The 26,316-nt window shown below is 34.6% G+C and overlaps 1 protein-coding gene across 2 annotated transcripts in view; it reads right to left on the minus strand.

The window, feature by feature from the left end:
* Positions 1–1,542: 1,542 nt before the first annotated feature.
* The window catches only part of LOC145684393 (uncharacterized), a 44,593-nt gene continuing 19,819 nt past the window's right edge, over positions 1,543–26,316 (minus strand). The window contains exons 1-2 of one of the 2 annotated variants that reach the window (XM_081756666.1): positions 17,502–17,586; positions 1,543–11,429 (exon numbers count right to left, since the gene is read on the minus strand). In XM_081756666.1, the coding sequence (XP_081612792.1) occupies positions 9,944–11,429; positions 17,502–17,530 (1,515 nt within the window). In that variant the 5' untranslated portion in view covers positions 17,531–17,586 and the 3' untranslated portion in view covers positions 1,543–9,943. Of the gene's footprint in view, positions 11,430–17,501; positions 17,587–20,878; positions 21,412–26,316 lie in introns of those variants that run through there. The other variant, XM_081756665.1, reaches the window with a different exon arrangement.

A 26,316-nucleotide genomic window follows, 5' to 3' on the forward strand; every position in this document is an offset into this window, starting at 1 on the left:
CATATTATACAATAGATGAGTATCTAAGGAGCTCACTGTCCAACTTCGAAAAATAATTACGTTTCTATAGTATATATCAGATGGCAGATACTAATAGAAACGTAAGCATTTACATAATAATTGAAAATGTGTCATTATTATATAGGTTATAAATATAGTTTATCTTATATGTTTTTTTTACAAATTATTAAAACAACATTATTTGGTCTCCTATCGACTGTCTAAACAGTGACTGAGTAAGGAACTTCTTAGGCATTGAGATGATACTCGGATTTCCTGCATACGTGTGGTGAGAGAGAGAACTGATAATCTTTCACTGTCACACTCCTAATCGTAACCGCAAAATTCCTGAATCCGCCCTTGATTGATGTAGTACATAAAGATAACTTTTTCTGGTGACTGGTCTGTCTTTATTTGCAAAAGTTTGCTAATAAATTTTCAGTATTTCTGTCTCATTTTGAAAGCTTTATTTAAAAGAAACATACCCAATGTTGCATTGGGACGGATGGGGAGCGATTAAAATTTAAAATTGTATTAAATTCTGAGAAAAGCTAAATTACGCATTCAAAAAGAAAACAAACAGCATATATTTTCAGGGCAACCCTCAGAGGCATTATGTTGTTATGAGAGTAACGCAACTTCTGATACTGATTAGAGTGAAGAAGTATTAGAATAACATAATAACATAAACCACTTGCAAATGTTTTTGAAAGTATCAAGTTTGAGAAGAACGAAGTTCCCCTTCAACTGTTATCTCATTGCTCAAAGATACCGGCGATGAAGCAATTGGCCGGAAATCACGCAGCCGCTTCTTACATCAACTTATGAACAAGATGAGTACAAATATTAGATACCTAAGTTCAGTACTTAAATAGAAAGAAAAGAAAAGAGAGCCTCCCAAACTCTTGCAAACTCTTGTAGCAGATTTTAATACTTATACTTGATATAAAAATACAACTTATTAGAGACGGTTGCGTTTATCATTGAATTTTATATGTGGATAACAATACAGGGTATTTCAGATACAAGAGGGGGGCGGACAGGCTCTATTAAAAAACTCTATTTAATATGTTTGAACTATAAGTACCTTCTACTTACAAACTAAACTCAGTTCCACTGAAAGCAATCGACTAATACCGTTAACTCTTCCAGCAGATACCCTCACAATTGTGTATGCAGAACACACTACTTACAAACGTTGTGATTTCCAATATACTCAACAGATGACAATTCAGTACCTGACAACTTATCGTTCAGACACTCGCAAATCTGCTTGTAGCTAATTTCTGTAAAAAAAAAAATCCTTTGATAGGCATTTTTTGACAACTGAAAATAGCATTCACAATTGTGAGGGTATATGCTGATAGGGTTAAGATGTTAAATAGAATATCGTTTCAGCGTTATTGTGGTAGAGACATGAAATAACACTAGGCTCCCAAGTTTCAAAATTATATTGTGTGAAAACAGTAGAATTATTTTTTGTCTCCTCACGGGAATTCACAGGCATCCCCGGAGAATATTTGTATTCATAAATAAAAGTTGTGAATTTATTGTGTGCTGAAGCAAAGACATTTATTAATAATTTACCAAAGGGTTGAATTTTGTTAATGATATTAAGAGAAATATAGACTGTAATTTAATTTTACAAGTAGATAGACTGTAATCCCGAAACAAGCTATCCAAACCCATAGCCTTTTTAGAAATGAAGAAAAAACTCTTCTTCACCTCCTTTTCCAACAAAGGCTTCACATTTATCGAAAACAAGTGAAACAAAATTTCTTTAGTTAATGTTTCGTGAATATGTTCTTTATGCTACAGGAGGCAGATGTTTATTGAAAGTGATGGATTGTAAAATTATTATTTTGCTCTCACCGAAATTCTATCCCAGAATCACGTAGAGAAAAGGCTAGCCAATAGACCGAGAGAGATGACAGTCACAGTTCTGAATTCAAAACGTATCGCAATTCTTCAAATGGCTAAAACTCGAGAAAATAATTTATATGAACCGATAAACAAAATAAAACAAACACAAACATCGTAAGCCCTAACTTGATTTTAACTTATAGTTACGAAATATTACGCAAGACTCTAAACTACCAACTCTAAATTAATATTTTAGTCATTGATGTTGTCATACCTGCATTTTACAGGTTGCGCTTGTTTTATGTTGAGATAGAATAAAACGTAGTATTTTTTATACAATTTACTTAATACGCGGTAGAAACTCACTGAATTGTCAATTGAGGAGTGTATTTCCAGAACGTGCTAAAGCCATTTGGTAGAATTCTTCAGTAATGGCGAAAAACTATGGCTTTTTACATTGAAACACTATGGCAGGTGATATTTCAAACAGAATTTACCACAGAAAATAACGTGTTTTGAAAAAAAAACTACAAAATTAACGTAAGATGTTCCATAGTATACTCTTCTATATTCAATTCAAAATCGGACATTTTTGGATTTAGCATGTTTTGGAAATACACTCCTCAATTGCATTGTTGTTCTAATTTGGTAGATTTCATGCGTATGTCATTATCCACAATGTATCTGCATTACTGCAAAACTGATGAACCTCTCCTGCATTCAATAACAACTATATAATTTTTCGCGTTCTTTATTAAGCGCAAACAGATTAGCTAATTAGAACTCCTAAACTGCAACATTTAAGAACCGTTGGATGAACTGCAGAGTGACGCTGTCCGCTCCCCTGTCCCACCGTGCTTGCCTAGAAACTGATGTTAACAGAACAGCAGCACCCTCCGCCGAAAACTGCACTCTTGTCCTGGTCAGGTAATGCGAGAAGACACGATGAGAATGTAGTCCGTATGAAAGCAATTGCATTTACAAGTAGCCATTATTATTGTGCCTTCTTTTAACAACAAATAACAAAGACAGAATGTAAAGAAATAACAATGGTCGGAGTAAAACTCTGTTTACATAGATCTAGTATTCTTACATATTTCTTCTTTTAACAACTAACAAAGATAGGAGAATGTAAATAACAATGGTCGGAGAAACACTCTGTTGACATATGTCTAGTATTCTTACATCTTACTTCTTTTAACAATTAACAAATATAGGAGAATGTAAAGAAATAGTAATGGTCAGACTAACACTGCTTACATATGTCTATCATTCTTACATCTTTCTTCTTGTAACAACAAAGATAGGAGAATGTAAAGAAATAGCAATGGTCGAAGTAACACTATGCTTACATATGTCAAGTATTCTTACATCTTTCTTCTTTAATAACAAAATAGGAGAAAGTAAAAACTAACAAGGGTCGAAGTAACACTGCTTATATATGTCTAATATTCTTACATCTTTCTTCTTTTAGCAACTAACAAAGATAGGAGAATGTAAAGAAATAACAATGGTCGGAGCAACACTCTCTTTACGTACATTTAGTATTCTTTATTTCAAGCGTTAACGTTGGGTTATCAATAAACCAATATCTTCGTCTGTTTGTCAGCCTGGGTCTCTCCAAAGTATCAATAGCCTTACATTATGACCCCCGAGAAACATTGTTCACTAAATTTCCTTTTTTCTTTAATTATTGCTTCCCAATTAGCGACTTAAATGCATGTAAAAAAAAAATCTCAAAATATAAACAACCTCTATTACCTTCCTCTCCCACCATAAGTGAGAAGTAATTTTGTATGTCCACTGTATGTTTAGATATTCGTCATTCAACGGCACGTATGTGCGAGGGAAGACTAAGTAAAACTCCTTGTTGTGTTGTGCATGCATAGACTCTTCAAGCTGGTGTCAGTTGCATATATTCCACAAGTAGGCGAGAACTAAGCAAGGCGCAAAATAGAATATGCCGTAAAGTTAAGTGTTTGTCTAAATATGTCTATTTTTTACACGCTTAGTTTATTATTATTATTATTTATTATTTTTTACACGCTTAGTTTATCAACATGATACTTCTAGAATGTATTAATGGTGTACAAAAGTTTAATTTTTTATGGTTATCATCTGTCTACTAGCAGTGTCTCCAGCCATAAATAACTTATTTCAAAATAAAGAGACTTTCGGAAAAATCTCAGTTATTGCTCTACAATTTCCTTCCTGTTGGCTAAGCTCACAAAATTATCAGCATGTGGAATATTCATATTTTGCCTAGAGAACGCACCATTTAAAGTTTCAATTGGATAATTAGGGGAGATACAAGGAGATTTGCAGAAGATTTCTCTAAGGGGAAAGCAAATTATATTTTTTTTTTAGGTAGAAAGGGTATTTTTAAAATTAAATTCTCAGTTCGTTAGATATAGAATTAATAATTCTAAAATATATTTTCAGTGGACGAAACTTCCTTTTATAGCCGTTTGCGTTCAGAAGCAGTGTTTTGAGCCATGAAACCTAATCACCCATTTTAGGTGAATAATTCGCTGAATAATCCATTTATCTCTCTATAATTTCTATCTTAATGACTACATTGGAACCAGAATACCAGCAACTGAAAGCCTCATCCTTCGCGTAAGCGACGCACAGTAGAAAATTGTAATTAGATTTATTAGGATGCTTCTCCTTCTTCATTCCCACCCTTTTCCATTCCAGTTCGAGCGTATTTTACTACCCGCGATTGGTATGTTTATTATTTCTCTTTTGCCCATCTCTCACCCAATGACATAACTAGGGGTCAAACTAGGCTAGTACCCCGAGCGCCGAATAAAATGGCGAAAAATTGCCAAATATTTGGGGAGCATTTTGCTTTGGTTGGTTAGGGGACGCTAAGGCCAGTTCTTACCCTGTGCGACAAGTAGCGTATTTGTGGCGGAGCTCTTACCCCTTCCTTCGTTACGCGATCTTTTAATCCTTAATATTGCCTTCTATTCATGCTTTTTCCAGGCTCTTTCACTAACACTCTTATCCCATATATCCACTTCTTTGTTTCCTTCACATTCACCTGCCATTATCCTGAATGGTGAACTCGTGAATACCAGCAATGAGTATTCCAAAGACACCAAACTCTTAAAACTTACCTTGCCACTCGATCCTGTATCAACTTTCCGGCATATATCAACAGATCCAAGCCAACATAACCCCTATTCTTCAACAAACTCGTCCTAACGCCAGGCACAACTTTGTTCCATTCTCCGTTACTGCTCCTCTCTATACTCAATTTGGAAATTTTACCACTCCTTTCGTAATAAGACATACGTTCTTCCTCTGCCAAATTTCTTCTCCCTTGACTCCACCAATTTCATTGCCAATTAGCCTCTCTACGTGCCTTATCCCTTTTCTCTGGCTTTCTCTTTTTTGCACGACTGTATCATCCGACCCCTTAAATCTACCTTTGGCCATCTCTCATTTATCTTTTATCTTTCCTTTTCTACCCCAATCTTCCCCTGGTAAAGACGGTACCAGCTACCGTCACTTACAACACCCTCCTCCAACGTACCAGCAGCTTTTACTCACCCTGTGTAATACTGTTTGGTGTTCCAAACTAATTCCCCCGACATATAAGGACTACCTCATTACTCCCATTCTCAAAACCACTAAACAATCTGGCATCGCTCTACTGCTCACTCCTCATATGTTCTTAAGGTCTTTCAACATTTTGTCAACAATGTCTCCCATGGTTCTCAAACATAACCGCTTATTCTGTAACAGCAATATTTTTGCAGACTTGGTCCCTACGTTTTTACTGCCTCTTCCTTCCCATCTCCAATACTTGGCTTGCTTTCTCCAGTAGTAAGTTTATTTTTGCCGTATTTATTGACCTCTCCCATGCTTCTGATTCTGTTCGCCTTTATGACCTCATCGATATTCTCTGGCAACAAGGCATCTCTTTTACGTATTATATACAACTTAGACTTTGTAGAATGCCATTTTTTGAATTAAAAAAATCTAAGGTAATTGACTGGGAAATCTGCGTCTTTGTAGTGGAGAAAAACAATGAACTTCCAGAGAACTTGAAAAGTCACATCAGAAATACACTGCCCTGGTAGAGAGATCGTTTAGAACGCTTCAGTAGTTTCAGGAATGATTAGCACACTTTCCAGGCAGTCTGTTTCATTTTCAATCCAAACGAGTACGTTACATCTGTTACAGTAAATGCATGAAAGCCACTCATCCATTTTTTCAGGATATCATTAACGCTCATGAATCTCTGACATTTGAAAAGCCGAAGAGAATAAACATGTTCTGAAGTCCAGCAGTTTTAAGAGTGTGAAAAAATATATCACCAACACAACTACATCAGTCTCAATTGTGCAAATCATAACTTTTGGCTCCATGCTCAACACTCTCTTTAGCGTGGTGGAGAATCTTGTCATCGATGGAGAATCCTGTCGCAAAACATCATTTGATGAAGAGAAGAAAAGCTATACATTATCTACTTTAAAAATTTGCAGTCTACAAACTCTTTTCCCAACATAAGAGGCACAAAAGCAAAATTACCTTCATTCACAATACCAGGCAGGCGAAGTTTGGGGTAAAGCATGCTCAGAGAAGGACAATATTTCAAAGCCAGAAGGATGGGAATAAACAATTCTTGATGGGAAGTAAACACCAGCCTGGCCTTCCCTTCCCCTATTGTAGAAGCCTGCAGAGAATTCGTTAAATGTGGTTGCTGCGAATGTGTTGAAGGATGCTCTTGTTCAAAACCCAAAGTTCCATGCACAATGCAATGCTCAAAATGCACTTGTGGTAGACGATGCAACAATAAATAGAATAACAGGTTGAGAGAAGATGATCAAGAACCATGAGAACTGTACAGAACCAGTTAATGTTTTAATTATTTGTAATTGCACTTGTTATTGTTAATTTTATATTCTATGTTATATAGTTTCAGTGTAAAATGGCTGTCTTGCTGTATCTGGAACCTTCGCAAATAAATAAATAAATAAATAAATTTAATATTTTATGATCTTTTGAAAAGGTTGAATTTTATGGCATGAAAACTGAAACATAATCCCATAGAAATCCCGAAACCTTTAATTTACTACTTCTCCATTACTTATTAATGAGCTTAAAAATATAAAGAAATTTCGAAAGCTTATTAAAACGTCAATCTTATTTATGTGTTGATACTGCTGTATCCCTTAGGATTACATTACAAGAAGTTAAATGTTTTGATATTTTAATCGGAAATTGATAACAGAAAAGTACTTACATAATCGCTTTGAAATAAAAACTTTTATAAGAGTAGTCTTGGAAAAATCTGCAAACAAACCACGCAAGAAATAAAAGAATAATTTAGCACACATCGGCTTTCTACGTAGATAATTTAAAAATTCAAAACGACTGTCAATCTACGGTTAAAGTTAGCTTTTGGGAATTATAGAACGGTAGCAAATTTCTAAGGATAAATTACAAAATTGTTATTTTTTTGTTATGGCATTTACAACCATAAAAATTGTCTAAATTTTAAATAACTGTTTATATAATGATAAGTCTGTATGTTGTAACTTCGTTTTCAATTGGAACATTTTTCTTGATATTTCTCTTTATGCTTGCTTTGTACCTTAATTATATTTTTGCAGTAATTACCTTTATACTTCTTATCCGAAGGCAATAATGCTTTCTCAAAATATATTTTGTTTGAGCGAACTTCGGTAATGTGCTTTCATATCTTTTACTTTTATCCAGATCTTGTATGTAAGCAATTTTTAAGACTGAAATGTTCTTTTTTTTGTTTGTTTCACTGTGAAACCATTTTTATATCCGAAATTAAAATTCCAGCGTTGGATAATAATGTCCCAAACCACTACAGTTAACAGACAAATCATGTTTAACTATTTTATCTATCATATGTTTCGCAAATCGAGGAAGAAGACAAACTAAATTCATCACATTCGGTCAAAATGCTTTTAACAAACTTTGTTTTTATCCTTCCTATCTTCTCAGTTTTGTTCTCTTTGTTTATTTATAATTCTTTCAAACAATAATTACTTTTTTGTTTACAAGATAAAATTGCATTTTAAAAAATAATGTGCTTTGTCATTTATTCCATAAGAAATCTTCATTAACAATTTTATACAATGTATCCATAATAGTCAACACATAACACGTTACAAATAAATTAAAATTCTTCAAACACTTTCATATTTTTTAATCATGTGTAGGGTTTTTTGACGGATTAAAATTGGTTAAAATTGTATTATTAGCTTCATTTTCTCAAAAATCTACAATTTTTGAACTTTTCTTTTAATTTTTATACACGTTCTTTCTCCTACTACAATCATTTACATTCGCTGTTCTACTTTTAATGAATTCATGTGGACTAATAGATATTTCTGTGCTTCTATATATTATTGTCTTAAATGCAGCATAATATCCATACAGGTTAAAATAACCACTATTAGCAATATCTAAATTTATATTTTTTTTTCCGAAGCACGCCATTACTACAATTCCGTCAAATATTATTTTCGATTTACAATGATGAAATTTACTATTATTTTTAGTGTTGTCGTGTACCAGTTTGGAAACTTAAAATTACTAAATAAGGCACATCTAAACTAAGTTCTATTGAACTAAATTTTATAGTTATGTCAAATTCAAATAACGAGCCTCTTATTCATTTTTTGAAATATTGATATACACTAACTGAATACATAGTTTTCGATTCCTTTAATATTTCTAACTTAACATACTTTCATAATTAGACCTGTGTTCAACTATCTCAAGGTTATTTCCATATTGTTTATTCTTGTTTTTTCATTAACGGATGCTGTTGTCCAATTCCTTCTCCAAGCCATTTATACAACACAACACTAATACTATTACTGTTGTAAAGTTATTCTCAATCAACTTTTCCACATTATATCTTTATGGAACGTGATATCCATCGAAGAGCACGTTACCTTTTTAGTGTCGTAGCATTGGTTACATTATTATGCTAATTTTCCCTTTAACATTTCCTAATATAACGTAAGGTATGAAGTGTAACTAATAGAGGAAAGTAACACTGAAAAAGTGGGTGTTTTATCGTGCGGTCATGTTATTATATATTTTACTTCAGTTGAAGTATAGAAGCCGTAGTGGCTCAGTGGTAGAATGTTTACGTATGTGCATGTCGGCAGTGGTTCGATTCCAGTCCGCGCCAAGTGGGCTTTATGGTCGACAAATATCGTGCACGTGTTTCATTTTTAGTGTTCTCCAATTTTCTCTCACCTTCTTCATTGCACTACTTAATTCATTGCTATAACAATCTTCTTCTTGAGCCTACATGGCAAAAGTGTGGGACGTAATTCGAAAAGGGTTAAAGTATAATCTTCAACATACCAAAAAGAAATTAAACGATCGTAAGAAATTGTTTATACATCATGTAGCGTCGATGTGAATACAAATAGCAAATATACGAATAAAGTAACGTGTGTTAATAATGTAAGCCAACCAGGACAAGTTTTAGTTGCCTTCACGCCAGCTATGAATTTGAATCTAATCTTGGATGTTATTTCATTACTAACAAAATTTTAGATAACATATTTTTCACATAGGATATATATAGTGTGAGACTAGTTATACATAAACAAAGCAAGCAGCACGTAAATTTAGTAATAGAAGAAGTGTTTTTTGAAATCTTTTAAGGCAAAGTATCGAAATTTTCTTACATGCGGCTGAGAGAACAGGTACTTAAAACCAGGGGTAAAACTGGATTTGAAAATTTAGAATGAAGAATGGCGTCACGCCGTTCCCCAAACCTACCTTTGGTCATCGTAATTTTTTAGGAAGTAGGAGATGCCAGATATATTTTTGGAAGTGGGAGCAACGTCGTCCCCCTGCGTTCCTCTTCAGTTTTAGTCCTGCCCGAAATGAGAGCTGGGTGATCAGGTTCCTTTGCACGAAGTTCTATATCTAAATGAGTTACTTAGCAATGTATCGATTTATTAAAAAACATTCAATTTCGTACATATTAGAAGATAACGTTTAAATTGTATTGTTCAGCAAATGATTTACTACTTTTCAAATATAATTTAAATTCTTATCTCTATAAACAAACGTGTCTCTTAAATGATAATTTAGTTTTGTACGATTTGCAACATTTCTCACAAACATATGGTCTTATATCTGTGTGAGTTAACAGATGTATACTCAATGATGCCTTTCTAGGGAAAGATTTGTTACATATGTTACAGTGATACGGTTTCAAATTTGTATGCAATAGTATATGCCATTTCAAGGTAATTTTGCTGGAGAAGCTCTTACCACATTTCTCGCATGTAAAGTACCCTGCATCTGAGTGAACTAGTAAGTGCTCATTTAAGAAATATTTCCGGCTAAACGACCTGCCACACTCGTAACAAGAATATGGTTTAGCAAGGAAATGTGTTACTAAGTGCCTGTTTAATGAATTTTTCCATCTAAATAACTTACCACATTTATCACATATATGTTGTTGGGTGTTCCCGTGATTTTTATCATACAACAAATGTTTTCTCATGTCTGTTTTCAAAGAAAATGTTGCACCACATTCATTACAATCAAATTTTGGTATCTCAATAAATTTAAACAAAAGTGAATGTGTTAGTAATAAGTGTTCTTTCAAGTGACTCTTACGTGAAAACGACATACCACATACATCACACGTCATACATTTCAACACCTCAGAATGTGTTAATAAGTGCTCTTTCAAGTGACTCTTACGTAAAAACGACATACCACATACATCGCACGTCATACATTTGAAGGCCTCAGAATGTGTTAATAAGTGCTCTTTCAAGTGACTCTTACGTAAAAACGACCTACCACATACATTACACGTCATACATTTGAAGACCTCAGAATGTGTTAATGAGTGCTCTTTCAAGTGACTCTTACGTGAAAACGACTTACCACAAACATCACATGAAAAAGGTTTTACTTTCGAATGAGTTCCTAGGTGCTGTTTAAGGTGAGACAACCAATGAAAAGAAGCATCACATTCCTTACAAGAATATGGTTTTTCAACTACATGTGTTGACATATGTTTTCGTAAGTGTATCTTCTGATTAAATGATTTTCCACATACGTCACAAAAGTATAATTGGTCATCTTCATGTGTTGCAGAATGCCTCATGAAGTAGCTTTTTGATTTGAATGTTCGTGTACATTTCTCACAAGCATACGGCCTCTCAGATGAATGTGTATTTATATCACTTTTTGAGTTAGATTTGGAGTTAAATAGACTTAAGCTTTCCGTACAACAAAATGACTTCAATTCTTTGTCAATTCGGAAATGTCTGTCTGACTTCAATTTGATTTCAAATGGCGAATTGTAAAAGTCGTCTGATGATACTTTGTAATGTTCTTCTACAATTTCCATATCATTATTGCATTCCTTATAATTCTTAGTTAAACCTGATTTAGTGTTTCCAGTAATTGCTAACTCTCTTACTACTTTAGCACTCGCAGTTGACGACTTACTGCTATGTCGCTGATCGTAAGCTTTTCCCAGTTTTCTTATAAGCGTATGTTCATTGTCTTCAAACGAATTCCTGACATGGAGAAACAAGACACAATTAACATATTAGGATATAAACATTGTATACCTTTATCTTAGGATACAAAAAACTTTTAAAGTAATAGAAAAGGATCGTTTAAATCTTACGGTTTAAAATCAACAGAATAACATTATTCACGAACTCAGCAACAAAGCCAGATTAACATGGTTGTCAAACCTACACATATCTAATTACTTTACTAGGTCTCATCAGCTTATTACAAATTTTATATATACATATAAAAGGAAAACTTAGAATACGATATTTGTTATACCACATTTATTACTTTCTACACATTTAGGACGCCACAGTATCAAAAATATCCAAATTATGAAAGCCTCTAGGATAGAAAAACGCAATTAAGACGAATGGGACAGCGCACATTAAAAGTGCCTTAGTATCGAGTCCCATAATCTTCATACGTCATATTTCGGACAAATAGGAAGGAACTTACATGCGATTGACACATTGACTTTATTCAAAGGGTTTTGTCTCGAAAAAGTGCGTAGGAAATTATCACATTGAATCAAGATAGTTTCTCATGGATGTAGGGTATCATAATGTTGCTGATATCAATTTGATATTTCAAGTCGTCCCTGAGACATGATTAACATTGGAAAATTTTTATCACTGCTTAAAATTTTGATTATGAAAACTTTCTAATTATAAAATTCAAAATCGACTGCTCTAATATCATGGAAGCAAAGAAAAATCAACTTTTGTATATAAACTTCCCCAAATACGTTGTTTTAACGAGAAGCAACCTATTTTCTTTCGTGTGAAACCTTACTTAAATTCGTTACGTTTGTTTACTTATTTGAGAAACTGTTATAAGAATTGACGAAATTAATAAATCAAAATCACTGCGAATATAAAACGGCCAGTCATAATTGTTGAGTACTCTGGTTCGCAAATTATTTGTATTTACTACAATTCAATGAAACTAGGCTAACGTTCAAAGTAGAGATGCAAAAAAGCCGGCTTTTTTGAATCGATGGTTTTTTTTTCACATAAAAAGCCGGCTTTTTTGGGGAAAAAACGAGAATTTTGGAAATTTTGGCTTTTTTCAACTTCATGATTTTTCTATCTAAATAGCTTTCTTATAGTATATTCTATAGTTAGATAAGAATTCCATGACCTGAATGTGATATTTCGCTCTGAAATTCACCATCAAGATGGATGGAGCACATGTTTTACGAATTAAAGCTAACATGAACAATGTAGTATTTGAGGGTAATTTTAGAGGCTATTTAACTTTATTTTAACTTTTGAGTTATCGACATCTTTTTTCTTCTTTAGTTTGTCATCCGTGTTTCATTTCTAAGAGCTTTTAGTACTCTAGCTTCTAGCGCAAAAGTTAAACTTGCCCGTTTTTCTATTTATCCGTCAAAGCGTACGTTTTTCAATATATCCGTCAAACCGTACTTCCACATTTCTGTTATACTGTAGCTGTGAAGTGATTTAGCAATAATTTTCCGGACACAACCTTGAATACCAATTTATACAAATAATCAGTAGCGGATTTAGAAAAGCACTTTAGGAGGGTATTTTCTGATTGTTTCGTTTCCTAAAAAGTCCTAATTTTATTTGGGAAGTGCTTGAAGTTTATGAGTACAGGCATAACTAATATTTCGTTTCGTTTATATGTTTAGCAATAATCTTCCGGATACAACTTTAAAAATCATTTTATACTGAGAATCAGTGGCGTATTTAGAAAAGTATTTTGGGAAGGGTTTCTTACTAATGTTTAGTTTTTTTAAACATTCGTAATTTTTATTTGACGGGAGTTTAAAGTTTATGAGTAAAGGCCTAAATAATAGATATTTCGTTTGTTGCAGACATTCCGTAACTTTGGGGAACGGGCTTTATTCCGAAGACCGCCCCCCTAACCTTCGCAAAACCTTCACTGCTGGTAATTAGTAATAATAACGATTTAAAAACAATAAAAAAGGAAGTCGCCCAACTCACAGTACACGCACTATTTCTACATTCACAGATGGAATGAAGAAAAGCTTTGTCAGAATGGTCGAATGCTGGTTGAATCCCGGACTTCCCGATAGAAGCGCAAAAGCTAATCACTCAGTCATGTTTGTTGTGCAGTTGTATTTAGCTTAACTTAAATATATTCCGTAGTCCTTTTTTGGGGGGGGGAGTTCCGTAATGATATGTTGAATCCCTCTTGTTAAAAATTCAGAAAACTTGAGGATTGGGTAAACTGTGATGGTGGTACTATAAAACTTAACTGTAGAATTTCAAGAATATACAGAACCAAAAGCTCTAGATGTGCAGCCTTTAAGTGTATCATATAAACCTAAGTATTTCTCTTATGTTTTATTTTAATTTTATTTTGTTTCAAAAAGAGGGTATGGAATATTTTGAAGTAAAAATACTACATACTATTTTGCTAGTTATTTGCGTATTCTTTAAAAAGAAGTGTTTACTTTTAGGGTTGGCTGGTTTACACCAACTTTTTTTTTTTTTAATAACTGGTTTAAACCACAAAAATAAAAAGAATGAAAAATGCGAATCGTGTGAACTTCATGGTAACGTTTCCAGATATCAAACCACCTGCAATAGTTTTATTTCCCTTTCACCTTTTAATCAAGGTGTCCCATGTTCAATTCTCGGTCGAACCACAAACCTTCTTTCATGCGTAACCCAAGTAGCGGATCGGATGTCAGTTTAAGCGAAAGTCTTCTCCTTGATAACCTCGGTATTTCGTAAGGATGTTAAGCCTAAATATACGAAACAAACCAAATTGTATATTTCTGCATGCCTAAATGCGTGTTGTTTTATAAAGAAGCCAATATTGCTTAAATATATTGATAGAAATTGGCAAAATTTATCGATTGCCTACGTAGCTTCCAACATTAGCTTGGATTGGACTTTCAATGATATCTACGTACCGGTACTAAATTTGTAATTTAATACCTCAGTTTTAGCGTACTGATTATGGTACGTTGACCTTTAAATTTTACATGCAAAGCAATAACAGGATTTTCCCGTTATTGTCTTACATTTCAAGTAATGACGGGATTTTCCCAATGGCTAGGGCGGGAGATTCTCAACTTAAGAAATTTACTGACCGCACTTCTTTAAGCTTATGGGAGTTCTTCCGGCATAACCCCGCTGTTGCATAATAACATCAAGGCGAAACAAACTTATTTCTGTGAATATGTAATATAAATACATAAAGCAAAAAATTCAAGTCAAAAAAGCCTGGTTTAAACATCCCCCAAAAAACGGGTTTTTGGCATTTTCAAAAACAACCACGGTTCTTGCCAACTCTGCTTACTTTTGTATTTTGGAGGTTAAAAAATTCTTATTATATACATTGCTTAATCCTGTGGAATTCATAATGTAAATATGTTGAAGAAAAATTGTTTGAAATATTTTTTCGAAATTCATAGTTTATTTTCGATGTTTTATATTATTATCAGCATCAACCATTAATTAAATGATTTTTTGTGTTATAGCGATACAAAGTCTGTTTTATCAATTTATCGCAGTATTTTGAAAAAAGCCCAAAATTTCCCAAGCAAAAAAGCAAAGCAGAAAAAACCGAGTTTTTTTCCAAAAAAGCCGGTTTTTTTCCGAGCCCTTGCATCTCTAGTTCAAAGTATAGGCAATTGTATTTTATTGTCTGCAGCCACCTTCCTGCTATGTCGTGTCCTTAGCGGCAAAAAAATGTAGTAACTGCTGTTTCAATCTATTGCTGATTTGTAAAGCATCGTGATTTTAGGAATAACGCCCTTGTTCGAAACAAGTTCTAATTCGAAGTGTCAAACTCAGTACTATATGCAGGGTGTGGCATCAGGCAGATCCTATCAAGTTACTGAGTTTTTTTGCGCTTTCATGTCGAGTGTTCTTTTGTGCTATACCATACCAACAGGGCCCACTTTCGCCACACAACCACAGAATATTGTAGGTGTAGTACAGCATACACGCCCTCCAATTGTTCATGAAAAGACCGCCATTGATGGCACGATGGTTAATTAAGAACGAACTCAAATTAAATTACACTCTCGTAATTATATCAAACATACACCATCACTTTATCCTCGGAACTACCGGTTGTAGAGGTTAGTCCTTGCTAAACCACTTTTCCTGCAAATCTGGATTTCGAAAAAAAAAACAGTCATTTTGCCTGATTAGAAATTCTTAATTTTTTCTATAATTATAATTAGCTACATTAACTGTTAGGTTCAACTGATCTACTTTTGTTTACTATTAGAGGATTTCTATTTGGAGTGTGCACCTGTTGGCACTGCTGTCGATATGTATTTTTCCGTACCTCCCTCGAGAGAAGAGGGACAAGTTGCTGCGACCGAGCCCTTTCAACTGTTGCTGGCGGAAGCGTTGCCACAATGAATTATTTCACGGACTTCGCTGTGCTCTGTTTTGTTAGCCGCTCTAAGTAGCCTACGATCTTCACTCGTCAAGACTAGTGATGGGTAAATTCCCGGGAATCTATTTTTTGGGAATCTTCCCGGGAAGATTCCCAAAATGGGAATTTATCCGGGAATTTATGTACAATCAGAAAGAAAATTGCATTCTATTACTATATTATGATTTCAAAGTTGAATTAATTTTTATATCACAGCTTATTATTACTGTTGTCCACAGAGGATTCTTTAAAATCTATATATTCTGAACGGTGCTATGTTACTTTATTCACACTTTTTTATATTTAGAGAGTACGCATAAATGTATATTTATATACAACATATTTTATCAATTAAATATGTGTGAAAAAATTATATAGTAACAGTTTAAATTTAAATGTAAGTGGATTTGCTCAACTTGACTCTATTACTGATATTATAAACACATTATAAACACATATAATATATATAAATTTATAAATGTTATAAACCAATTAGATTGGGTTAATGCTAGAAGATACATGTCTCACCAATTTATCAACATTTGCGCATATATATTTGTTGACAAAATTTGCAAGATATTTACTTATCTTTATATTTTAGCACGTAACATTGCCATACACGACCTTTCATTCTACCTATTTCTCGAAATTCCATACGTTAATTCATATGTAAAAGAAGTCCGAGTACCTCTTCAGAAATTCGAGTCAGAGAGAGGAGACAGACCGACGTCTAGCATTGGGGGCCAGCTTCTGTACATACTTTTCTTGCGATATTCTATTCAGATGCGGTTATTTTATGATTTCATACGTTAAATTACGTTACCAACTTTAAATTCAGATAGCATTGCAGAGCGAGCGTTAGCGAATGAAGGCGGGTTAGAGCCCCGCATGGCACGTTGTTTTCTATCTTCGTTACCAACAATTCACTTTCTGTTCTCACATAAATCACTTCCACTGACCTTTCCGTTTTGTATAAATCCCCTGCTGCCCTAAAAAAAAAAATAGGTGTTCAATACTTTTTTGACTACTTGAGCATCACTATCAACTCATTTCTTACGTAAATCATCCTACTTTTTGCTAGTTTTGGCCCCCCAATACTAAACATTTACTTTATTTTCAGTGCAAATGGAAATGGAACTTAAAAAAATATATTATTAGTTATATAATCTACCGTCAAATAATTTTAAATTTTTTAACCTTCAAATTCTTTAAAACCTAGAAATAAATCCATAATATATTAAAATAAAGTAATTAGTCATATGGTTCTTATAATACGGAAGATAAAGTAAATAAATGGAAATAAATTTCTTCCCGGGAATTTATAGGCCAGGGGAAAACCCGGGAACATTCCCATTTTTAAATTCCTTCCCACCGGGAATATTCCCACTGCCCATCACTAGTCAAGACCGAACGATTGAATGACAAATTTTCATCACAGTTGAGGTCATTTACTTCTTCTTAGTAAGCAAAGGAAGGGTTTCCTCCGTAAAAGGGTGCGGGGTTTTGGCCCAAGTATGTTTTATATATTTTCCGGGAGCACGCTTGAAATAGAAGGGCTTTACCTTTTCTGTTATGCAGGATCATGACGTACCAGTCTTAGCAAAAAAATGATGTGTGAAAAGTAACGTTATGCAAAACATTCAAAAATCAATTTTACAGCGTGAGCACGGAAACAGTACCTGATTTTAAAGTGCCATATAATTAACATTTAATTGAATATTTACATGAGATTTTGTACAGAGCTCAGTAAACTCAAAGTATTTTCTCATCTATCTTTTCAGAATCCTAGTTCTGACCAAGGCAGCTAGAGGGCAGTAGCATCGGAAATGGCGTTCACCCCACAGCAACGAAGCTGGTGCGTTTTAGAATTTGCAAAAACAAGCAATTTTGTGAGAGTGCAGCGTGATTTCAAAGTACAATTTAATGCTGAACCACTCACACACAAATCCATTGTGAAATGGCATATAACGTTTATTGAGACGGGGTGCATTTGTGATCAAAAAAAAAGGACATTCATGGCGACGTCCAGTCTCCGAGGAAACTGTGGAGCACGTAAGAGCAGCCTTCGTACAGAGCCCACAGAAGTCTACACGTAAAGCTAGCAGAGAGTTGCAGATGCCACGAACAACAGTAAGCAAGATCTTACGCAAGCGTTTCCGGTGTTACCCGTACCGACTGCAGTTCGTTCAGAAGTTATACCCGCAAGACGAGGTAAAGCGCCGTGAGTTATGCGAGACTATGCAAAATTTCATGGAGAACTACGAAAACTTTCTGGCAAAGATCATTTTCAGCGATGAGACGACATTTCACTTAAGTGGAAAGGTGAATAGACACAATGTAAGGATATGGGGAACCCAGAATCCTCATGCAACTGTAAATGTGGAACGTGACTCACCGAAAATCAATGTTTTTTGTGCAGTATCAGAGCGTCAGGTGCACGGTCCGTTCTTCTTTCAGGAACAAACAACTACAGGTGAAAGTTACTTAGCATTGCTACGTAACTGGTTGATTCCGCAACTTAGTAATGCAGAGATAGACGACTTCGTTCTACAACAAGATGGAGCGCCGGTATACTGGCATCGTGCTGTACGCAGGTTTCTAAACGGGAACCTCCCAAACCGATTGATAGGGTGCTCTGGAGTCAATGATCAAGTTCTTTGCAAATGGCCTCCAAGATCACCTGACCTCACTGTTTGTGACTTCTTTCTGTGGGGATTTGTGAAGGACAAAGCGTATGCACCTCCACTACCCGCAACTCTGAACGATCTCCAAGAACGCATCGGTGATGCTGTCAAATCCATCACACCGGATATGCTTCAGAACGTGTGGTTGGAGCTAGATTACCGCCTCGATATTTCCCGCGTTACAGGTGGCGCGCACATCGAGTGTTTGTGATTTCAATTATTGCTACAAAAACTTTTTGAGTTATTGTATCACTGTTCAAAATTTAAGCAAAATATTCCTTCGCATATTAAACTTACACTAATTTGAAACCTGGGACTGTTTCTGTGCTCACCCTGTAGCTGCCATTCCTATTATCGAAATTAAAACGCAGATCTTGTACTGCGTTGATGCAAATCGCTATCGAATGGGACTCGTGTTCTAATTCAAAGTAGGCGCATTTCGCCCATCTATCTATATGATCACACGAAAGAAACTACTGTAAGTACTCGCTCAGGTGGATAGAAATCTACCTTTTTCATATAAAGTATTATAATTATGAGTAGATTTCTATAAGTATGAAACTTACGTTACAGTGAATTCAGAAATTTCAATGCAACGATCTGATAGCACAGGAGAATTAAATCAATTCAGACAATTTTATTTTAATTAGATATTGTTCATTTCGCCGCTCAAAGTTAAGTAAATCTATATTAACCCTTTTCCGACTGAACTATAATTTGATATAATATTAAATTATAGTAAATTGGGGATATATTAGACTATATACAAGTAAATGTTGCTTCTACTTTTGTTCAATAATATTGAAGGGAAAAGGGGACTCATGAGTCTCGTCGGACCGATAGGCTTCGACATATGCATGTATATATATGTTTGGAAAGGTTGCTGAGGTAATGGTCGTTGGCACTTCGATATTTATTTCGTAAATAAAAATATTCTTATAGGTTATGCAAATATTTTTTATTTTCTTACTAATTGCATCCGTATTGGTCACATGCGAATTTGCAAACGTCAAAAAATAGCAATGAAATATGAGCAAACTAGAGATAAATCCATCGCGGTTTCAAGAAAGGTTGTTTTTAAAATTACATTCTGAGGGTATTGTATTTGATTATAGTCTCTTCATTGGCTCATGATTTTATATAGCTATTACGCTAAAGTTTAAAAAAAAATCTTTACACGAAGATTGCAATTCTAATGCATGTAAGCATCCGAAGTGCAATGATATTCATAGAAACAATTTTTCTTTTCATTTGAAGAAAGAAAGACGTTATACATTGTTCACAGTGAGTGTCCCCATAACTCTAAGTCATTGCAAAGATCCCGCTGTTGATTATTTGCCATCCACATCTAGCTGTGAAGTTTCAGCTAATGGTTTGTTGGCAAACATGTCACACTGAGAAAAATTTCTTTATCCGGACATTGGTATATTATACAAATATACGGTAGCCTTATGTTTACTACAGAAATTAGTACGGAGCATACGTTTTCCATATCCTAGACATGTACTGCCCTTAAATGTTGCATAGTGCCATTGCAGGACTTCTGACATTTAACTGTCTTCCGGATATTACGTATGGTACATACGTCAGCTATATGATACATACGCCCATCTGCATGTGAGATCCTGGACACGTATATACAGTTCTTTTGTTCGTACGGAAAGTACGTTTATTCGGAAAACTTACACGCAAGGTACGTATAAAATATACTTTTTTAGTTATACGTTTGCTATACGTTAAGTCATAAGAGTACAGGATTTACACATGTAACACATACACACATACACAATTTTTTGTCAGTAAACCACGTTCATTATGTTTATCCTTAGATTCTTTACTAGAGTCTTCTGCACAAAGTATTTCTACATTATCCTGAGAAGAGCATGCGACAGCTTTTGTAATATATTTCCACTAAATGTGTTCCTTGTTATATCTACATGCACTAGCAGCCTGACGGGAGTTAATGTAAACCCATAACCAAAGTTACATCAGAAACCCCACATAAGATTTTATTTGATAATATTATTGCTTTCTATTTCGAAAACTACATAAAATACTAAAGCTTTATATTTTCTGTAGGACAATAAAATCACCACCAAACACACGACGGTGTTTTCACGATTACTACAAATACAGCAACTTCAAAAGCTTGTAAACATTTCATTTTCCCTCCACTTGCAACGTCTCGAGGAGCACTTGGCAACCCTTGTTTCTTCTATGTATTATCTCCACTCAGAGCCAGCAATTGCTTCAGTTCACATCATTCAACACACACAGGAGAGATAATGTATAAGTACAGAAAATAAAGTTTAAAAGTCCCAACAGTCGGAAAAGGGTTAACTTATAATATACTGAATAAAATAAATTCTTACCTTTCATCTTTCCATTCATCGTGTTCATATGATTGATTTTCCACCATGTCACTTGAGAATAAATAACATTGCTCATCATGTTCTTCATCTTTTAGGTTAGTTTCAGACACAGACGCTACATTTGGTTTATGTTCAGGTTGAGTTTTAACATCCAAATGGAAACGCGACGAATAAGTTATGGCGTCATACTTGATCAGATGTTTTTCTGTGAACACGCCCACTTCCATACGTTCCTCTACTTTTAATATGGGATGTTCTATTTTCTTCAAGTTAAGTGGATCCAATTTAACGCAACTATTTCTATCTTCATGGTTACAAATTAATTCAGCTTTAATAGATGCTTCAATTTGTGTTCCATTTATATATTCCATTATCAAATACAGTTACAAATTTGGCACAATTTTCCAAGACTTCTGGACGAATTTATGCCCACAGCCGTAAATATGAAACCACCACAAGTTATAATAAATGCGAAACTCCTATTTTACTTCTTCGACAGCATTTAAACTATTTTCCTTCAAATATAGGTCTACCTAGAAAAGATAAGATACATTTTATACTCAGTTATCGAAAGAGTAAGTACTGTGTCATATATTAACACAATAAATAAATTGAAACCGTAAAGAAATCAAACAATCTCAGTACATATCGAGCTATGAATTAATAATATTCCTGAAGGAGAAATAGCTTACAGAGATTTCATCAGAGACATATTGTTTTTAACAGTAATTGCAAATCAAACTTTTACACCTAGTACTAAGGAAAAGCAGTGAGCAAATCATAAAAATCAAATTCAAATATTACTGCAAGAAATACATACAATATATCTAATTCACTTTACATTTGGACTTTAATATTTCATTGACTTGAATGGTAACAAACACATTTAAATTGCAAAAGCAAAAATAATTGGGCACTAAAACTATCGCATTATAGGCAACAGTGTTGCCACGAGACGTCTCGTGAAATGTCGAGTCTAATCTCGTGTCTGAAAAATTCAAACACAGTTTTTGAACTTGTTTAAAAATTTATTACCTCGGAATAAATTATTTGCTTTCGATATGTACACCAGCGTTTATTATTTCAAATGAGGACTATGCTTGAAAGACCAGACAATACGTAAAGTTACTTTTTCATAAAATATTCTTAGAAACAGTTTTCATTTCCATTTGCCAATCGATTCAAGAGTAATTATTTTGTGATAGTGCTCCAGATTCGAGTATTATGTGAAAGCATTCATCAAGATCAGTGTTTCAGAAGATGATTCTAGGGGCTGGTGGGGATATCTATGTATAAAAATCATGTTATAGAAGTACGGGTTCTTTTAATGGCAGTTTTATCAGTAACTAATCATTGTTTCATGGTCTTTCTCGTTCCCAACAAAGACAGAAACGTGTCAGCCGTTTGCGGTACTGAGTTTATGCAAGGATGCTGATATGACAATAAAACTTAGTTTTTTATGTTTTATGATGTATTGAAACTTAAACCATTTTCGAAATCAAAAAGTGACATAGGCCTTCTTTTTTGTGATAATGGTGCCAGAGATTGTAAAATAAATTTCAGAATACGTGGGGAAGGCTTGCCTTTCGACTGTACCAACTGTATTGAGAAATATTTCTGGCGTAGTAATTCATTACTGGTTCAGTCAAAACTAAGCAGTCATTGTTGGAAGATTGTAGTAGTGTTGTGTATTATGCCGTCAGCCGAAACAAAATTGATTGAAAGTCGTAATTCTAATCACTTGGCATAACAGCTCTTTTCTCTGGGCCTCAGCCGCTCTAGTGTTGACACAAGACGAGACGAACACATATTTTCGACACGAGACATGCTTTGCACGAGACGAGACTCTCGTCACGTGGTAACACTAATAGACAAGTGTTTAAGATCCAAAAACGTTGGCTATATTTTTGGGAATGTTCCATCCCAACGAAACTATTGGAAACCACACTGAAAAATGTGGGAAGGCCGAGAAGGTTAATGTATTAACCATCGGATACCCACGATATTTTTTTAACCCCGTATTCCCAACAGGGATACAAGTTTACCCCAATATAAATTTCTGCAATTAGAAACATCATTATTTTTGGCATCACCAATATTGGTATGTTAGCTTATATTTGGTTGGGCTTTGTTAGGTTATGTTGATTTTATTAGTTTACGTTAAATTTATGGAGGTTAGGTTAGCGAAACAGAAATTTGTTTATACGCTATGGAACCTTATTAACTTCATAATATTTTGTAGCGGTAGAGGTTGCGATATATTGCAATAGGCTCTAGCATTACCTGTTCTTTATTCTATATTTCGTTGAACAAAAATTAAACAATAAAGGACTTGAAACAAACATGGCAACATACATACCCATATAGCACACTACGTCCCTGGGATGTCCCATTTTGATTCCAATCATCCCATTCGGTTCCCGGGATTATCGGGACAATGAGAAGACATCCCATGGACTTCCTGCATGGGACGTCCTGAAGGATTCCCATGTAGGATGTCCATGGGACGTCCCAGATGGTACAAGAGGTCCCAGGGAAAACCAATAGACATCCCTTCGTGGTCCCGTTGAATATCCCGTATCCCGGGATATTAGCGGACATCTGGATCTCCCGCGGAAATCCTGTGGATGTCCCGGGAGCACATTCGGATATCCCGGGATGTCCCGTCGTCCGTTGCGGGCTCAGTCTCGGACATCCCATGGAGGTACTTGTGCTATGTGGGTATCCAGGAGGATACAAATATACCCCAGTGTAGTTTTAGACACATAAGTAAGCAGATCACATCGGGGGCGGATCCAGAAGAGGAAACTTTCTTATTTTATATCTAAATAAACCAATTACAGAGTTTTTAGCTATTAAAAGTAGCTCTAAGTAGCAATGTTATAACTGACCGCCCTTCCAAATGTGTCCTGGATCCGCCCCTGGATCACATTAAAATATCAATAGTATTGAGGATATAAGTTTCCTTACTTTCCGGCCAACAATGTAAAGAATGTTAGGCAGCCTTGGGTCTTTCTAACATAAAATATATAGTAAAACATATGAATGGGGTACATTTGGGTATCCGAAGGTTAAAATGGAACCTATTCTATTCTAGGGTCAAGAAAATCATATATTAAGTGTACATACTGTATTTTGTCTTTGAAATAACTGCAAAGGATCTAATAAAGAGCATTTATAGTTAAGGTGTTCGTTAAAAAATAAAAATGAGAATTACGACCTATGAAAAATGTTCTGCAACAAAAATATTGAACATAAACAAAGTTGAAGGAACTTTTGTGGGTAATAGTATACACGAGAACCCCCTGATCTGCGTTTCTTCTGCGTTCTATTACCACTTCTACATGAAATACCATAAATTGTCTACGTAGTGCAATAGTAAGAAGTATCCATGTGCACAAGACAAGCGATATGCGTTAACCCCCCCCCCCCACACACACACACAGATAGTCATAGATAAAATACAAGGGCACTACACATGCAGATATAAAGTACAGGTACGTTCTTTTTTATTTTCGTATCAGTCGATAAGTAAATAAAAGTCGCTTTGTTACCCCTTTGTAAGTTCGTACATACTCAATGGATAATCCCTAAAAGTATGAGCGTCCTGCTCCTTTGGGAACTGATGCAGCTTCATGTGTACTATATCCCTTTTGTGAAGTGCTAAATGTTCACCACACAAATATCACGTTGATAAGCCACAATTAAATCTGCATTTCTTCGTAACGATGAAACTTTCACAGTTTTCACCTAAGGAACAAATGGATATGATAGGATAATATATATATATATATATATATATATATATATATATATATATATATATATATATATATATATATATATATATATATATATATATAATTAAATTAATCCTGTTCCAAATTTATGTGAATTTGCATTATTGTTTCTTCAAGTCTGTTTTGTCTGTCGTACTCAATGCCACAGATCACATAGCCTAACAGTACTCAATGTTTAATGTTTAACGGCATCGAGGATATTATGTCAAAAATAGTAATTTTATCAAAGATATTGTTAAGTAGATGGAAATTAAGTGTTATCCCTGTAGAATCACTTAGAAGGTGAAAATCTTGATATCTACAACTATTCGTTTTATTCTGTAGATTTAAATACTCTTTTGTTCAGAAATATGTAACCAAAAATGTTATTTGAAAGCGAAACTGTAAACTACCTAAATGTACAGAAGCAAGAAAAGTAGGCTAATCGAAATCTTAACTAGACTGCATATGGCTGTGGACGTTGTATATGGTACTAGCAGCAGTAAAAGTTATTCAGAGTATATACCATAATAATTTTAATAACAAAAATAAATTATACTTTGTTTTAGTATATTTTCTTTGTATTATACAGAAGATTGAAAATTGTGTAGAGCATCTAATTTCTAGGAAGATTTTGAAATCATGATCAATGTGGTAATTGTAACTCATATATTATTTGAGTGGCTGGAAGTGGCAGATGCAACTTTAAGCCACTATAACTAAAAGTACGTTAGAAGTAGACACAAGTTGGGCATAATTCAGAGTCGTTCTTACTTGTGATTAGCGTCATACTAATTGTTTGATTGCCGCATGATTCAATAGTTAATCAAACCCTTACTATGACGGTAATCACGTGCAATAACGGCTCTGAATAAGCCCTTGAAGATGTTTGAATGTGTGTATTATACTTATATTGTTTCTAGCTTTCTATAGTCAGAGGTCTATGACGTCTTTTCTGCCGAAATGTACTAAAGCGGCAAGTAGAAGAAATACACTACAGACTCTGGTTCCAATATTGATCTATAACCTAAAGCTGAAAGACAGTATGAAGAGATTTTTCGATCAAAATATTAAATACATTTCAATCAAAAATTTTCTTATAGGCCTTATATCTGGAGAACTATATACCCCATGCCGTAAACACCTAGTGACCCACTTGCAGGTAAATGTCGATCATCGATATAGCGACGTGTCGAACGATTGCCGCTAGTGTCCCACAGCCGGCAGGGTTTCTTCGAGTCGAAATACATATATCGAGTCGGAGTGTTGGAGTTACCACCTCGTACCAGCGTGGACTTCGTTGTGGTCCGCGCTCCTTCGATTCGTCGCGGAGAATCGCGAAGGGACCAACACGAACTATCCCAGTGATATGCATGCGGTTATTATTATTTTTTTCCTGACGATATGTTCCTAAAGTCTGCCTCAACATCATGAAATGAAAAATCTTGAGATAAGTACGATAATTGTATGAATTTAGATGGCAACTGTCGTCATCATTAGAGAGTGAGTATGGGAGAACTATGAAATAAAGTAAATAGACACGCGTCATTTTCTTAAAAATTTACATGGCGAAGGCATTTTATCTTATCCCAAACAGTTATCGTCAAATATACACAATTAAAGGAGCACTCTGATCAAGGGCGCCCATCAGGGGGGCAA

The sequence above is a fragment of the Thermobia domestica genome, chromosome 4 (assembly GCF_964235325.1).
Source record: "Thermobia domestica chromosome 4, izTheDome1.hap1.1, whole genome shotgun sequence".
Taxonomy (NCBI): Eukaryota; Metazoa; Arthropoda; class Insecta; order Zygentoma; family Lepismatidae; genus Thermobia; species Thermobia domestica.